This window comes from Drosophila ananassae, chromosome 3L (assembly GCF_017639315.1).
Source record: "Drosophila ananassae strain 14024-0371.13 chromosome 3L, ASM1763931v2, whole genome shotgun sequence".
Lineage (NCBI taxonomy): Eukaryota > Metazoa > Arthropoda > Insecta > Diptera > Drosophilidae > Drosophila > Drosophila ananassae.
In genome coordinates, this window is record NC_057929.1 from 10442778 (window position 1) to 10461490 (window position 18713).

At 42.7% G+C, this 18713-nt stretch overlaps 1 protein-coding gene across 1 annotated transcript in view; it reads left to right on the forward strand.

The window, feature by feature from the left end:
- Window positions 1–670: 670 nt before the first annotated feature.
- Window positions 671–18713, forward strand: part of LOC6496056 — a 32034-nt gene continuing 13991 nt past the window's right edge. The window contains exons 1-2 of the mRNA XM_001960090.4: window positions 671–1583; window positions 18094–18662. Of these exons, the coding sequence (XP_001960126.2) occupies window positions 1469–1583; window positions 18094–18662 (684 nt within the window). The 5' untranslated portion in view covers window positions 671–1468. The remainder of the gene's footprint in view (window positions 1584–18093; window positions 18663–18713) is intronic.

Genomic DNA, 18713 nt, shown 5'->3' on the forward strand with positions numbered 1-18713 from the left:
AATAACCCAAACTGAAGCGGTTTGCTGGCTCTTTGTTTGTCCACGAGGCGACACGACATCAAAGCCGATGTCCACATGGTTGAGTTCGGCAAATGGCTGCACAAGCGAGGGAGGCACGGAGAAAGCGAGAGAAAGAAAGCGGAGAAAGTCAAGAGAGCGGGAGAATCAAACAACGCGCAGCTAGGAAGAGAAATGTTTGCTATAAAAAATCCTAACAGCTGTTAAATAGGATTAACAATATTGAAGATTTTGTTTAAAAATTAAGTACAAAATTGAATTATATATATTATTAATACTATTATTTATTAAGGATTTTATTTATAAAATTTATATAAATATTTAAAACTAGCTTTTATTAAAAAGATTTACAAATTCTATATATTTATAGATTTAAAATGCACTGTATTTGTTTTTAAATATCTTAGAATAAATATGAAAAATTCAATAATTGGTAGTTCTATCTGTGACACTATATGGTTTGTTCCGGAATTTGTAATTCCCCTTTTGATTGGATGGATGCTACCCTCTCCATGGACCAATTAAGCAAACATTTCACACGAACGCTTCCTGCACAGAGTTGCTATAAAAATCGACTCTCTCTCCGGCAGAGAGACTGTTTTGTGGCAAGAGAGTGCTGGCCACGAAGACTGTGCAGACGATGGCTTCTTGCCTGTCTTCATATCGTGTCGGTGTCCTCGTGTCAGTCGCGTGCGGAAGCCTAATGTAAACAGACGAGCGTTGGCCAAGCATGCTGGTACGGCTGGAGAAGCAGAATCCTTTGCAACCGAAGACAGGACATCGCAGTCCCAGGCTCCTGCTTAATCAGTTAACGTCTGACCATAGCGGTAACGGGTTCGAATCGGATTCCAAGATTTCACGTGTTTAGTGCGGGTCAACGGAGCGTATGCGCGATTTCCACATAGCGTATACGCAACGTGGACGGTTTTAGCGAAACTATGAAGGCTGGATGTGATCTAACTGGCATATGGTTTCCATTAAAATTGTGACTGCAAATGGTTAAAAAACCAAGCTCAAGGAGATAGTTAAAATAATAAACAAGAAGGATAAAAACTTGATTAAAACTGCGAGGTTAATTGGAAACGTGGTGACTGGAAATGTGTGCAGCCGAGAATGCATTTAATTAATTTTGAAATAAAAACAAATAAACACAAAAGCCATCAGAATTATAGCCAAAATAAAAACAAGTGGTCTAAAAAGAACAATTAGAAAGGAAGCCAAACGTTTTAATTAAAGTGATGCGATCAAATTGAAATGAATGTGTAGTGACAAATGAAATTAAATTAAAGCTCTGACAAATTGATTCGCAAATGTAAAACAATTGACATCAAATCGAAAAAAAAAAAACTCATAGTAGTGGAAAAAAGTTGCAACAACAACGAGCAGCGTAGTGGCATCAACAGTTGCTGCCACAACAGCAACAACCAGTCGCAACAACAAGAGCAACAACATGCCGGCATCAAGTGGATTATATCGCATCAAGCATGGCCGTGTCCTTGACTGGCTGCAAAAACCAACGGCACTTATTTTTATTATAGCATACATTGCGGCATGCGGCGTTTGCGGTAAATATCACACAAAAACACACACCACTTTTAACTAAAACACATAAAAAAATAATCACAAAAAAAAGAGGCGCATGGATTGCACAAAAATAATGATGCATATTTACATTTATTTTATTCACCAATCTCGAATTCATGGCAATTTGCAAGAGAATATAAAATTTTTCATGGTGGCTACACACCGAAAATGGATTATTTAATTAGCCGTTCACCGATCATGAATTATGGTCGAAATGCGTTCAAAGGCAAGGTAGATGCTCGCATATTAAATATGGCAAGCTGGACAAAGGAGAAATCGTTTCATTGGCGCTGTCGAGTGCAGTGACAGGTCAGGCGATGAGCGCGGAAATCGTGCATCACCTGTCAATTCCTGACACCGCAACAACAGTTCGCAGGCCAATAAAGGCAGCAGTCCCACAGCAAGAGCACTTGTCTGCAGCTACCAACCTCCCCCGGTGGCGTCTGTCTATGCCGTCGGCCTGTCTCTTTCAGTCTCCCTATCGCCGACTCACTCGCGCCTCCCCCATTCAGAGAGCTAGAGCTGACTGTTGGCAATTTGTCAAGCAATCAACAAAGCCAGAAATTGCCCAGCAATAAGACAGAGAGCGGGGGAATGTTGGTTTGCCGAATCAGGGAAACAAACACAAGGTTTCGAATAAACCTATCGAGTGCTCCAAAGGGCTAGGTGGGTTGTACAGAGGAAAAAATAGCTAACTATTTCATAAAATATAAGAAAAATAAAGTTACAATTAGTCCTAACCTATTTATAGAGATGGTAGACATTTAGCCATTATTCGCAACTACAATGATCAGAAAAGAAGACGCATTTTCTTTAAGTGAAACACACCGAAGAAAACACCAATATGGGAAACTAGAACACTTGCTGTGCCACATTTGGTGCGTGCCCCCGAGGGGGAAATGTCAAAGGGGGATGGGTGTCCGTAAAATCGTCACAAAAAGAAAAAAAAAACAAAAAAAAGCATGCCACGTCTTCGTGCCACAAACACACACACACATACGCATACTGGCACTTGCAGGCCTCAGGGGCAGCGCACACACTTCTGGCACACAAACTCACACCACCATTCCAAGTAAAACTACAACTATCATATAGACTATAGCGAAGCAGATCTAGCGCATCCATTGTTGCATGCCACACACCAACTTGTGCCTTTTGGGGCTCACTTCAGCTGTCGTTGTCACTGTCAATGCTGTAATGAAAAATGCACAAACACAAAACGAACAAAAAACGAAAAATAAACGAAAAACTACAAAAAATATTTAAAAAAAAGAGGCAAACTGAATCCGAACCTGAAGCGACCAGAATGAAAATAGAAACAAACAGAGGAGGCACAAATAAAAATGTAGAATGCAGCTTAGGGCTCAAAATGAGACGGAAAAAAAAGCAATTTCAGCTGTGCATGCCGCTTTTTATTTAGAGCGCATTAATATTTAGTCAGCCGCATACACGTGCCTATATGACTGCATGGTTATATCTATAGATTCATGTTCGTAGGCTCATATAAATCAATATTTATGCCCATGGTGCATGTCTGGGGGTAGGACCAGAGCGATGGGATTTTGAAGGCCAGCAGGGACCGCACGTAATGCATTTCTCTTGCACCCAAATCCGCAGCTCAATGGATCCAAATATTTGCATAATGTTACCGAATAAAGTATTTTCAAAAATTCACCGCACTGCAGACTGTATGCAAAGTGGGAAATCGTGTCGTATTCTGGTTGGAGGATGTTTGGAGACTCCCTAAAATCAAATATGAAATGGGCTAGAACAAACAATCTTGAAAAATAAACGATGAAAATTTGAAATAAATAATGTGTTATTTAATTATGCACTTTGTTGAAAAATTACATTTTTTAGCTTCGGATTGTTGGTTTAAAATTGCCTTTGGGTTTCAGCTGCTTGAAGTGAGCATTTAATTTCAGCGAACTTTTCCAATATACTGACTGGCCCAATTTCCATTAGACAGATCGAATCAAAAGTTTTCCACTCTGGTTTTCAATTTAAGCTGAGTTCCAGCTCAACCACCCACCCTCGACACTCCTCCTCCCAGCTGACGCTGCATTTGTGAGGAAACCACGTGGCTCAAATGCCTGAAAAACAGTCACATATTGACAGCAGTTGCAGTTGCAGCTGCAGCTTCCAAAGAGTTTCAGTTCAGTTAGGACAGTTACTAGAGCATGACAATTTCATGTGTGCGAGTAGTGGCCCTCTGCCCCTGCCACTGCCTGGCTCTGTTCGGAATTGTGAAATTGCTGTGAAAGTCGGGCAAAAAGTTAAACCCATTGATGCCTGCCCCGGGATAAGTGGGCCACTTGCGGCCGGTCGGGTTAATTGGGCTAACTATAGCCGAAGCAGCTCCTGTTGCCCCATTTTTCCTTGGCTGCGTTGGTTAATTGCCACAGAACCGAAATCAGACCTTTTTTACAGTCTATGGCGAGCAGTGGGTTTATTGGGTTTTTCCAACGGAGAGATCGAAAAAATTCCCTCAAATTAGTTGAATAAAAAATAAATAAAATAATAATTTATTTATTTTCCAATGGAGTGAACTTTTTCCGATTAAAGGCATTGCTGAGGGAATGCTTTAATCTTATCCGATCTCTCATTTGAAAAGCTATTACAAAAGAAGCTATGTTTTTGAGGCATTAATAGGTCACTCCCTCTTCGATAAATCATATGCCAGTAATATAGTTTTTTTCCCCCATCCCCGCCATTTTTTGTCAACTCCCATAGTAATTTAAGCCTGCATCCTAGATGAATGAGGCAATCGTTTGACAATGGCGGATGACAAAGCGAAAGCCGTTTCATATTCACTGGGATAAAGGATGCATTTGTTAATGACACGTGATGATTGACGAGCCAGTGGAAAGGAGCACAGGGGGCTGGCTGAAAGAAATATTTACCCAATATGTTCTCATAGCCCAGCATCATAATTTTGAATAAACTTGACGTGGCAAAGGTAGAAAGAAGGTTCAGGGCAATCAGATTCCATGCTCGTGAGGATCCAGTAACTTGGGTCAAGGCCTACATGTGGCAGAACGAATGGGGATTGGGGACTGGGGCGGAGGGAACATACCAAGCTGAAAGCGCGTTGGCAAGCATAATTTAATACGAAACATGCAGGAGCACACACACACACTTACACTTACACACGGCAAATGCAACGGTAACAGAGCCATAAAGCTCACCTGTTACAAATGCAGCGCCACGTGGGCGTGGGCCTGCCATGACCCATCCCGTGGCTGCGGCCGTATCCTGACACTGTGCTGCGGCAGCCATAATAATCAGCACAAAAACTAATGGTCCCATACTCACACACGTTACACCCACACACACACACACCTTCAAACAGGAAGGACGAGAAATACCCACACATACACACATCAGACACATACACATGCCTGCACTTTAAGCGCTGAAAGCACGTAAATTCTACATAATTCAAAGGAGGCGCCGCCTTTTGGCAATGGCAACTGCGAAGACATGGACATGTGTGTCCTTTCACTGAGCCAAAATCGCAACTTTTTGGAGTTGCAAATAAAAGTTTGGGCTTAATGAAATCCTGCTTGAGCCAAATGTGTCACAGAAATTTGTTAAAGTTCTAGTTAGTTGTCTTTTCAAAGCAAGGAAAGGCAAGAATGCATATTATTATAATAATTTTAGTATTTCAAGCTCCACGGATTTATAAATTTAATAAAAAAAGGATAATTTTTCTCTGTGCCACATGTGTGGATGGTTGAAGAGCGAAGTGAGGTAGTCTAACTGCAACACTCAGACAGTTTTTAGTTGCACTGAGCAGCCCTGCCTGCTCAGCCCGCACTTCTTTCTCGACTTCCTGCTTTTCCAATTTGCAACTTTTCACCTCGCTTTTTTCCTTATTTTGTGTTTTTTTTTTTGGACTTTCGTCAGCCAAGCCGTAACTTTCGTTAGCCCGATACAACGAGTCATGGCAGGCTATTAAAGACAGGCTAAAGACACCTTACCTGGGCTACCTGGGTGAAAAGCAGGTCAAAAATAAATGCAAATGGCTTTGTGTCTCCCTTGGTTTTTCTGACGGTTTTAACCGCAAAGTTTGACCCGAACACGGAGCAGAAGGCAAGAGCTGGATGGACAAGCTGACAGGAAGAAAACCTGCCCATCATCGCGTATCGAAAGCACCTGATTATAATCTAAAAGGCCTTTTCCGCGACTCTTCAAAATTTTGCTAACGAGCTGGTTTTGTTGGGTGGCCAGAAAGCAAAGGGAAAAAGTGACAAGTGCCTGGCTAACTGACTGACTCGCTGCTGTCTTTCGTTTTGTTCGTAATTACATTATTAATTATTAATTATTATTAATTATTATTAAGGCGTACTTGAAGGCTTTTTAAAATTTTAAAGATGGAATGGGAAAGTGGTACACAATAAGAAAATTAGGGAGTTCTATATAAAATTAATGCAATGGAATTGAAAAGTTTTTAAAACCATTTATGAAATATATTCTTTACTGCACATATATGTAGTTAGCTTTCAATCTTATCAAATATTTTGGTTGGAAATTTATGCTGAAATTACAGTTTTATTTTCTTCTCTGTCAGATAGATCCATAGGGACTGAAAATTGTTGTTTCAACAATTAATTTGGCTCAAGTGCGCGCTTGATTTCGTTTTGTGTTTTATGTCACTCCTGATGCCTTTCAAGCGGGACAAGCCGAACCCGCTGACACAATTTCATTAAGCAACTTTTTCTCGCTCATGCCAGACCAGATCAGACCAAACCAGACCAGCCCCGGACCAGGACAGGCCATCCCATCCACGCAACTCATCTTGGTTTTGTTTTGTTTTTTCTTTTTTTTGCCACTCTTCAGTTCAGTTTTCAGTTTCTGTTTTTGGTCTGGCGCGTGGAGGATAAAGAGAATTTGCCTAACAACTCGCACACACACTGTCAGAAATTGAAACTTTTCAAAAGCAATTGCTCGAATTTCAAGTGAAAAGTTTTCTCTTGTTGCTCATCTTGTTCTGTTTCCTAATTCTTTATTTTTTTTATATATATTTTGGCCAAGAAAAGTTGTAACTTTTGCCAGGGAATATGCAAGCATACATTGAGATACAGATACTGATATATAAAGATATTTTTGGGTCTGTCTGACAGTCCGACCATCCGAATGGCTGTGTGTTTCTAAGTAATTGCGCGCCGGGGCAACTAGAGCAAACTGTCTGCGTTTTAAATGCCAACGAGCGCATTGACGCCAAAATCCAAAAACCCAAAGCAAAATGGCGTCGCAACTTCCTTGCCACCATATCCCGGCCAAATGCGTAAGAGTACGCCATGGCATTGGAATTATACTCAGCTGGCGAAAGATGCTGCCTTGCCTCAGTTGGCGAAACCAGGACATATGGGAAGTCCTTTGGGTCTCTCAGCCGGAGAATTGTTTCAGTGCAGCTTAGTCTTTCAGCTGATTACCGAACAGCCAACTTCTTTGTATGCGGATAATCAGACTTGAAAGTTCTCTGGCTCTGACAGCGGCAGTATCCTTCTTGCCACGACGACTCCTTCTCCCACGGGTTGGTTGCGCAACTGTTAAAAGTTGCCAGCCAGCCGCCTTTTGGCGGAAACTTTCTCCTTGTGTATCATTGGACAATTTATATAATTAACCCATATGAATATTTATCTTTCTCGGAACTTAAATTCGTCGAAATTTAATCGACTCGAGCTGTGGCTCTGGCAGGATGATGCGATGGTTAAAAACCCCAGAGTTTCCAGTTCCCAGTTACTCACAGTCCCCATTCCGGGCCGTAATTCTCCGACGTAAGCTTTCGAGCTGGAGCTTAGCAGTCGGCGGAAGCGCGAGTCTTAGGCATAAAGCGGGATTATGGCTTTAAGTGTAATTACCATTTACATGGCTTCCATCCTGCCATCTGCCTGTATTAACAAGCTCCTAAGCTCTCGCCTTTTTCCCAATCCCACCTCCATGAAATGTGGAATACTCGGAACACGGAACCCGAAACACCGTGGCAAATGTTATTAAAAACTTAAACATCAACGGAGCGAATGAGAAAAAAATTCCACACAAAAAAATACAAGGTGGAATGGTGGACAGAAGAGGTGGCTTCGGCACCGGCATCAGCCTGGTTTCATGGTCGTAATTAGAAACTTTTTAGTTGCCACGACGCGGGAGCACACAAAAGTTGGACATGACTTTTGAGGCATTAGCCTAGCACAGCCATTTTCGCGCCATGATGCGGTAATTCATTTTCCGATCCCGATCCCGCCCCCTCTCTGGGGGAGCAAATTGCCGGACATTCGGCTGCTTTAGTTGTCAAGGCCACCCACCCACGATGGGGTCAGTCAGATAAACGAGGGTGACTCTACAAATTCTATTGAAAATGTTATAACAGAAGGTTATATTTTAACTTATTGGAACAGGTTGTGAAAGAAAAGCTTTTTCTTCAAATAACAACTAGCATATTATCAAAATTATTTCTTAACTAAAATTTGTTATACTTTAATCCCAAAATAGTCCTTGTAAGCCTCAGGAAATCCCAGAGCAACCCTCGCTAACCAGAGATTCGTGGGGATAATTATTTTTTCCCTATATTCGAATTCAAATTAAACTTTCGCTTGTAGATTTGGAAGAAGTCGCGGTTTGGCGGGGTGGTGGCTGCGATGAGGCTGCGGTTGGTCTTTGTGGGTTTTCCATTAAATTATAAATTTATGGTCCGCGCAAAGCGGCCTAAAGCCAAACGCCAGAACGCCCACGAGGGTGTTGTGGGGGTTGCTACCCAACTAGACTGAGCTATCCATGTATGAGTCCTACTTAATTACCGGGATAATTTACACTTTCACTGGCGTTGCGGCTTTAACCCCTGTTAGCCGACGAGCCCACTTTGAAGCAAGTGCTCTACATAAATTAAAGTTTAAAGCTCAGTAAATTCAGTTACACAAGCATAAGGAGCCGGAGGAAGTTTATTTTAGGGTGGAAGTTACAGTGGAAGCTCAATAATATTTGGATAATTAATTAGAAAATTAATAGGTGCATAAAGTCTATCCTATAAGCCTATCATCACTCTTATTAGCTACTTGTTTCGTACAAAATTCCTTCTTAAAATCAGTCTTAGCCAGTCTCCACTGTACTGTATAAATAAGTATATTTTTAGTGCGCCGTTGCGTAACAATTTGGATTACAGTTCAAGTAGTTGACAGTTCTGGAGAAGGCTCTCCTTTACTTTCCCTTCCCCAAGAAGGAGACAAGTGGAAAAGGAAAAGCGACAAGCTAATTTATGAAAATTGCCGCCGAAATTATTGCCAATGAACAGTTTCGAGTGCGTGGGCTCAGTGACGCAACATTGAGGCAAGAAAGACAGTCCGATCTGTGATTATGGACTGGAACGTATTGAAACTTCTAAGGCACCGCCACCGCCTCTTGCCACCAAAAATGTATGCAAATATTTGTGCTTCGGCGAAAGTCGAAGCGAAAGTGCCGGGTCCGGGCCACAAGTATAATTTATGACTGGGCTGCTTAAATTTCACTCGAGTGACGCAACAACAACCAAATCGGCCGAATTATGAACATGTAGTCCTGCAGAGATAACATTTTGCCAGCTGCTTGCTAAGCAAAAATTAAGAAACAACAGAATGTTGCAAAGACCAGGGGGCAGAGCGAGAGAGAGTGGGCTATTGACTAGGATGTGGTTGCCATTGTTGGCTTTAATCTTTGGGGCACAATTTACGCGATTTCAGCCACAGCCAGGACACACACACACACTCACACCCACCCACCGTTGAACCAGCTCAAGGACAAATGATAACGCTTAACACAGAGCCGCCAGCGACTGCCTAATGATACTGCTACAAGGGGGTGGAGAAATACCGGGAGATTGTTGGGCGAAAAGCAGAAGAAGCCGGGGCAAGTATGATGATGACAGCAAGCCAGCTACGGAGACAACAAATGCTGTCATTAGATACTGTAACCAAGTAACAGATATACAAAAAAAGCACCCAAAAATAAAGAGCTATTTTTGCAAAACGAAGAGAACTTTACCCTTACTTTGTTGTATGACTTGAAATGGAAGTCCAGGAATCTTAAAAGTCACAATCTTAGAACTCAAAAATCAACCAGACCTTTTGGATTCCTTGAAAAATCAGTTCCTATTGAAAATTTCCATCCAACGTCGAGAAGTTATAATGAGGCTATATAAATTCATTACATATCGTGCGGCGGTAATGGCAAAATTCGTCATACCCTTTCTTGGAAAGGGAATGAAGCACCGAGGAGAATCGGTGCTCATTTGCCCTGCTTTGCATTTATTCAGTTGACTTTGCTTTAACAATGAGCCTCGGAGTCAGATTCTGGTCCTACATGCCGCATAGATTGAATATTTCCTGCTGCTACCGCAGATTTGCTGCCAGAATGCCAGGAAAAGCAAAGTAAACCGAGAGCAAACGGCAGAGCAGCATGTGGAAATGTTGTGCCGTTCATAAATTTATGCCACGCGGCCAAGAAAACAGCAAAGGCAGCACCAGCAGAACCCAACAGCACCGCCAGCAGTGGCAACAACAAAAAAATGTTTTCTCTTGTTGAAATGTTGTCGTACATGGCCGGAGGCCGACGAGGGGGAGTGGCGATGGTGGTGGTGGTGCCACCAAAATGGAGGCGTGGAAGGAGTCCGCCACGCAAATAGAATTTCAAGGAAGTAAATCTCGAAATGAAATTAATTTTCTCAATTTTCCAAGCTGCAGCTCACTCTCTCTCTCAGTCTTTTTCACCATCTCTGTTGCCGTCTCTCCATAGGGTCCGGGGCATTTGCATAGAAGCCATCAGGGGGTGTGGCCGTAAACAGGAAAGTGGAAAAGTTTCTTGGCCCAAGTGGGTTAGGACCCTTGGCGATTCGCAGCTGTTGTCCTTGGCCTACAGACAGACATTTTGCCGCAGATAGATAGATAGTGGGTACAATTTCCTCTCGAATCCGTTCCGATTCGCCACTGGCCTCTGGCCTTTCAGGACTTATCCCAAATCGATTGATTGATTAGCCAGGCTTACATTATTAATGCGCGGCCAAGGAATAATAAATGTGCATTCACTTCCAATTATAAGTCATTTGGCTGCCTCGAGATTTATGATTTATGCGATAAACAGAAACTCCAATAAATTCTGCCTAAGCCACTGATTAGTTAATTAAGCTCTCCGAAGTGCATTTAATCATCTCGGTCTCTAAGCCCACTGCCCATGGCCAGTAAATGCAATTTCCTAAGAACCAACTCAAGATTGGGCTCAGATGCAGGCGGCATGCCACAACTGAGCAAAACAAATTAAGTAAGTTGGGTCAGTTGAAACTAACCAACAATGGCCACTGGTCGGGCAAACTTTATTCTTTGTACATCAAATGGAATGTTGTTACCCTCATGTGATTGTGTCTCATGCTGAACAATTGCCAATAGATTGGATTTATAAAGAGGGGTTACACGTTGAAAAAATGAAGAAACTATTATCAAAAAATTCTTTGAGCTCAAGAAGTTTCTTTAAACTATTACCTCATAACATGTTCACTTTTGGGTTGAACCTTTATTGAAGGCACTTTGACGTGGGTTTTCCCCATGAACATTTCTCAATATTGTGTTGAACCCTTGGCAGTTGCGTCTTAAGCTCAAACTGAAATGATTGCACCAGAAACTACCGCACTCAACTGCAATTAGTTTGTGTGGCACGAACTGGCAGAATTTCAGTTGCAACTCTCAATCCTAGGGGCACCTGTCAGAAGGTTACGGAACAGTTTCATTAGTTGGAAGTCGACAGGTCTTAATAGCCGGAAATCATGCAAAGTCTAAGACGCCTGCTGCAGAATTAAAGTCAATTTGTTTAAATAATAGTTAAAAATACACACAAATGCACATGGAAACATGGTAGCATGTATACACACACGAGTACAATGCAAATAAATGGATGCACGATAAGTTGCAAAGTCGAAACTTTTCGCTTATGTTGAGTAAACTTGCATTACGTATACGCAGCGTATGCCAGTGTGGTAAACTTTTCAGCCACTGCAGCTGATATTTGAGTTGAACACACAGGCATACATAGATGCATACATGAATTCGGACAGGTTTTTGGTTTGAAAGAGCTGCAATGTGAGAGTGCTAACCAGATGTATCAGTAAATTATTTGTGGATTTAGAATGTCTGTGGGTTTGCTTGTTCTCTGGCCCAGATTAGATTTCCATTAGTAGTAACGACTTAATGGAGCATGTATTATGAAATAAACAAGCATGCCGGAAATGCATTGGCAGCTGGGAATTAGCATGTCAGTAAATATTGCTGAAAGAAATTTTTGATTTAGGTGTTGCCCAGAAAAATAATATCCAACGAAAGGGCCCATTGAATGTTAACTGGAATCTCTGGCCTTGATTCGTTTGAAGGCAATCGAGCCACAGGATTCAATTTGTGGCAGAATCGATGCTTAATTGCCACAAACCGAAATCAGACAGCTCAACCATAGACATTATGGCCACAAGCAAATCAAGAAAATATTTAAAATTCGATGTATCTTTTATATTTGTTTTTTTGTTTTGTGGCCAGAACGCCACAGAGTCGGGCAGGCGACGAACCAACGAACCTTTCATGTCCCTAAGCCCGTTTTCTATTTGGGCTTAGTGAGAAATGTCAGCGGCATAAAACGGATAAGGGACAAATGTGACAGCTCACAGAAAAAACATTCGAACTGGCGAAAAATGTAAAGGAGCAACATAAAAGGCAGCCCCAGATTTGCCCAATCTCGGCAAAGTCAACGGCGACGGTGTTGACGTAGATGGTAGATGGTTTCTGGTCGGGGCCAAAAAGTAAAAAGGACGTTCAGGATATATACGCTCGTGCAGCTTTACACTCTTTGGCATTGGACGGCGGACAACGGACAGAGGATAGCGGACATTTCGAAGGAATCGATCAATGGCATTCGCTTAGCCGCCTGGGCGCAAATAAATTGAACTTAAATAGGCGACGTCAAGGGCATTAAATGTGACGTCGCTGTCAAGTTAAGTGCCGAAGGTGGAAGAAACAGGCTGCGAAAGCTGAGGTTACCTCCAATGTCCTTGACGAGATCTGGAATGAATGCTTAGCGATTTACAGGATATTATAGGCAGTGATAAATATTTTTTACAACAAATTTAATGGTTTCTTAAAGTGTCTATAAATATATTATAAGAATTTTCTATTTTTAAATTTATATAACACTCTTTATAGATATAATTATAGATCTATCATATCCTAAAACATTTCTGACAAACTACTGAGTATCCAATTCCGATTTTGATTACACACGGTCCTGTTACTTTCTGCTTCTCTGTAGTCCCTTGTAGTGCCACCAAATTTGCCACATCCGGCGCAGGCGGCAAGTTTATATTTCGACTTTGAGTTTCAGGCGCCGTCGGTCGCTTTTGTGGAGACTGTCAAGTGTGTCTGGTCGCCCGAAATAAGTGGACTGCCAAAAAGTTGCCTTCATTCTAAGTCTTCTAACTCCCCCACTCACCACTCCCAACTTTGCCTCAAACAAAAATCCTGTTTTGGTTGTTTTGTCTGCGTCTTCTGGCGTTGGGTCCTCTTGCTTTATTTTTCGTTTAATAATATTTTCACTTTGATGCCACTTCGGTCAGTTAGTCGGGAAGTAGGCGAGTGCTTGCTGTTTATGCCTCCACATTACGGAAGTTGACAATTTAATTGTATGTACTTGCCACATTCCCGCCGTTGCCAGATACTAAACATTTATTAGAGGGCCAAAAGGTTCGACTATTCTAAGTGCTCACCCAGCCATGGCCTTATGGATTTTTGACTTTTGGCCCCGGATCTAACCGCATTCCCATTCTAATTCGCACGTGCTTGCAATTTGCCAAATCCCCTTAATATCTCTTCAATGTATAAATCTTCATTATGCTCAGAAACATTTATATGAATTCTTTCCTGTTTGCCGCCTTTTCATTCGATTTAGCATGGCTTTGGATCAAGGTTTTTGGCAGACAAGTCCCGCCGCAGCAGATTTGTACCTTATTTATTCGGCTGCCATTATTTATGAATCCACCCGGATATGTATATCCGACTATGCGTATATGGAAACAATGGCGTCCCATTTGGACCATTATTTATTGGGCCTTGAACTGCGGTTAAAATTGTGACTAAAAATAGAAAATTTAAGGGACCTATCAGGCCTTGACAAAGGGAGCTTCCCCTCACAAGGTTCCGCAATTAGCCCGGAGTTAGCTTTCCTATAGCCGCTCCTCCCACTGCCAACTACTGAAAACTTGGGCGAATTTATAAGGAGTACGAGAGCATATTGTGGCCCAGCAAAGAAAGCTCCAAGTTGGGCACTTAGACACGAATTGAAATAAAATAAATAAAATTAGAATGCCCGGGTCTAGGCATTCGCATTCTGCCCTATTCTCTCTTCCTGTCCCGTCCTGGAATTGCCTCTTCTTTGCTGGGGCGAGATAGAAAGCCAATTTTATGACTCAACTTAAATAGGCACTTTACTTTTGGTCTTAATGCCTTTTTATGAGAATATTGCGCTCTGCGTTAGTGCCTTTCTTGGATCCGCGACATTAATGATGGCCACGCCCAGGCTGCTGCTGGGCTTTATTGGAAAATAAATGGGGGGAATAGTCTGCGGCAAGTGTGTGGCGCACTTATCTGATTTTACACTTCCGGCCATCAAAATTATGACAGTCGCAAAGTGAATCGTTTGCCGGAACAGCGAAACGAACAACTTTGCGAAAAGTTGCAAAGTTACAAAGAAAACCAAAGCATTCAAGGCATTCAAAATTTTCAAAGAGGCAAAAGACAGCCAATGAGGCCAGGCATGCGTGGGCCATTTTGTAGAATTTCAATTAAATGGCTGCGAGAGTAACAAAAGTTTCTACTGGCATTCCCGTATCCGGCGAGGAAGAAGCCCTCGGGCTTGAGGTCAGGGGCCAGTTGACGCATTTACACACAAATTACCGCCAAGTGTCAAATGCAAACATTCTGACTGTAACAACAAACAATATTTGCCATAAAAACAGAAAGCGCCGAGCCATCCGCAAACGGAAAACTTTGGTAATGAACCAAACTTCCAGCTCCCACTTCTTTCGCTCCGCCAAGCTAAAGTTTACTTTAAAAATTTTCCCGCTCACTTTGCTGAAATTGTGGAAAATTTTGAAGCTGGATAGCGAGCAGGGACTCCTGGCACTGCCACTGGAACTGGTACTGGCTCTAATTCTAATTGATAAATTTTAGCATTCGGCCATACATTTAATTAAAACTTTTCAATTCGCTGGCTGCAAGCGTCGATGTTTTATGGACCATTGTCCCCATGCACTCGATGACCGTAAAAAGTTGCGTTGCCTTAAATAACTGCGACCGCAAATTTAGTTACAACCAAATGGAATAAATTAAACCAGGTTTCTGGGCCAAGGGATGGATGGCCGGGCGGAAATGTGCCAGGCATTTATTTGTGTTTTAATTAGAGAAATTTATGCATACAATGTTACTAGCATTAAATATGAAATCAAATGAAATTAATGAGTCCGACAGGCAGGATGTCGTTCGCCCGCACAATTATCATAATGATATTTGCAAATATCTCTCTTTTTTTGGTTTGCTGCCTTTAATCTAATGGATGGCCTGCAAACGACATTGAAGCAATTAAATTGAACCAACTAAATTGCAAATCAAAATGTGAATTGTTTCAAATAATTTTAGTTCTTAATTTGCAGAAACCGAATTTTGGTTGGCCGAATTCCACGTATTGTGCGATTCTCTAAAGATTTTTGGAAGCTTGTCCGTTTGGCATCACGCATTCGCCGTGTGTGCAAGCAAACTTAATTAATGTCAAGCCACGATGTCGCAAGCAGCATAAATATTCCAGCATCGCCGCAGTGGGGCGTCGGCACAAGCGCATGAGAAATCATTGATATTAGTTGAGTCGTGGGAGCGGGGCGGATCAGGGATAATGGAGATCCTGGGGTGTGGGGGATGCTGTGGGTGCTGGATATGGGATGCGGGAATCACGCAGCTTGCAGCGAACTTTTGATTAAAATGTCGTAGCAAACAGAAAGAGCGAGTCAGGAGGTATGCCGAGCTGATGAAACTTTGGCCAACGCACACAAATTGCGAATGTTTCGCCAAACGAAACGAAAAGTTGGCAAATCCCACCAAAAATGTTGTTCTATCTCAATGGCTCTGCTGCAACATGTTTGTGGTCCTCGCCGTCGTTCTAGTACTGGTGCTAGTGCTGGGTTTTGCAAAACCCAAAAGCGAATCTCTTTGCTGTTGACAATGTGCAGAGAGCAGCGGTTGCACAATGCGGAGCGATTGTAAATCCAAAAACCCAACCGCCGGAAACAAGAAAAATACGAACAGGAAACCGGATCTGGGATGCATGAGCAGAAGGAGGTGGCAGGAATCGGAATCGGAGTCGTGGCCCAACAACTCGCCGTGAAAAATTCAATTACAAAGTCGACCAAACCATCGAAAGAATGCAAATTTACGCTGGCACATAAAGTGGTGAAAATAAGGGAAGCCAGAGAAGCCAGGGACGACACCAGGACCCAGAAACTGGCAACTAGTTCAGAAGCTGTTTTGCGGTCTGCCAGCGACCATTACGATTACGTTTACGTATGTGCAATGGCGATGGTGATGGCGGTGGAGTGGATGGTGGCTGGAGTCCGCAATTCGGGGCGGAGGAGCGGAAAAGCTGCATGTCGCAGGCAGTCAGTCACGTGCGAACGTGACGAAAATGCCACGATTCAGTTTTGGCCAAGTTCTGTGTGCCAATGAGCAGCAGGAATAGCAGCAGCAAGGAGTACCAGGAATCGCATTGTCCCGATTTGGTTATTTGTTTGTTTTGTGCGTGCAGAGCAAAGGATGTCGCAACAGGAGTGCACTGAGAAAATGTGAAATAAACCCTGTTCAATGTTTAATAAGTTTGTCCTTTGGAATACTTTATAAGAGGTCATAAAATGGGGCAGCTCATGATGAAGAGTCTAGAGACTTCATAGACTTTAGAGAATAAAGCCACCTTTTAGTAACAAAGTAAGATATTTTCAAGTGCCAAGCTCATGGAAAGCTTCTTCGTATTCATAAGACTAGAAACTCGCAACAATACAAAAACCACAAAGTGTGAAAGGCATTGGCAAAAGCCATCGTTGAATGCCGGCTGACCTCAAGAAATTCTGTTACAGCTCCGTCTTCTATTTCTGCTGCTGTGCGGCTGCAGTTGCAAATTGCTGTGGCAACACACTCTCGACATGTCAATTGGTCGATTTCTAAGGTGTCAATCAGAAGAACCTGCAGTGATTGACTCGATTGTTCGCATGTGTCACCACCTGGGTAAATTGATTTTCAATTCTCTGCGGCGTGAGTTCAAGGAATATTCCTTTTTGAGTTTCACGAGTGTGAGACATTCCATAGAACGGGCACTTGCCTCCATTCAAACTAATTGCATATCTGACGTCTTGGCAACGTGCTAATTAAGTGTCATTCCGTAAACTCCACTCCTAATGCTACCAATAGGCCCCAGGCGAATTCCATAACTAATTAATTTTGCAATATTCAAAGCACTCAACACGGACACGGACATGGAGGCGACGCTCTTCATGTTCGGCTGTCGGTTCGTAAATTCAATCATCGTCAGGCCAAACATAATAAATTTTCAATGATTGCCATGGAATATTTATGGTGGGAACAACTGGACAATGGTAAACATGTTTCCATGGACCAGCCCAAACGAAACACAAACATCCATATTTTCGGCAAATTTTGCGGTCAAGAAATCAAAATCAAAAGCCTCGCCCCAAATGCATTGCCATAATTGAATTTGCAGCCGAGCAAATTCGGATAATTGACACTGCTGAACAAAACCCAAGCATGTTTGCCAAAACCAATTACCTTTAATTGTGAAATATTATTTTGTTGGCCGAACAAATTTTACACAAATTACGCAAAGCAAATACGCAGAGCCCTGAAACCCCGAAACGGGTAATATGTAATGTGGTTGTGGGTGAATTCTGTGGGTGAATTTCACGGTATTTCAGAGTGGGTTGTGTTTTTGCGTGGGTACACGACAAAAACAGAAGTGCTTAGTCAGATAAGATGGGCTTTTGAGACATCACAATTTATTTTATCCATAATCAAGTAACTTTTACGCCAAACTTTAAAGTAGGTTAAACAGCCTAATAATGTAATTCAATTTTACTCAACCCCCAACCCACTTCACTTTTTACTGTCTGCCATTAAGTAGCTTACAAAATTGGAAACCTAGCAAGGTCAGCAACTTAATTAGTTCTGTCAGTTACTCTGGGCCCGGGCTAATGAAAATCCGCTGTTAAATATTACGTATACGCACGCGTTTGCTGCTCATTCAAATTAATTGACTTCATGCTGTTATTGTTTATCCGACAAACTGTTGCGGCGCCAGAGAGCATCGCATATATTAACACATTTTAAAATGTCACTGCCACCTCGGTCTCATGTCCCATTTCTCTATTATTTTCCGCAGACCAAACAGCAGCAGCCGGAGCCACGGAGGGCGCAAAATCAGAATCCTCCACAATGGCGACGTCAGCCAGCGAGCCATTACCGAGGCATATAAATCAAAATTTAATTATGTCGCAGACGAAGAAGGAGGGCCTCGAGGCGGATTCGGAACTGGAGCCAGTGCCCGTTCCGCTGCCCTTTGCCCAAAGTTCAGGATCTGGATCCGCCACCTCATCTGGCAGTGGGAGTAGCATCACTAGCTTTGACTCCAACAACTTGATCGATGACAAGCGCCAGCCAACAGGCCCACACCTGCAGGACAGCTCCACCTCCACTCACCTCCAGCATCCCCAGCAGCAGTCGCACTCGCGTATCCAGGCCAAAGACACAGCCGGGCCGTATCCCATACCGATACACCGACCCGAGCCCTTGGAGAACCATCTGGAGGCCGCAAACGGGCTGGACGGGGGCGTGGAGAGTGTGTTCGGCACACCCATGTACTTCGGCACCGAGAACTCAACGGTGGTGACCACGCAGATTGGCGCCACCGCCCATGTGCCCTGCACCGTGCACCACATCGGCGAGGGAGTGGTGAGTCAGCCCCACATTGTTTTAATATTTTATCAAAAATGAATCCATCAC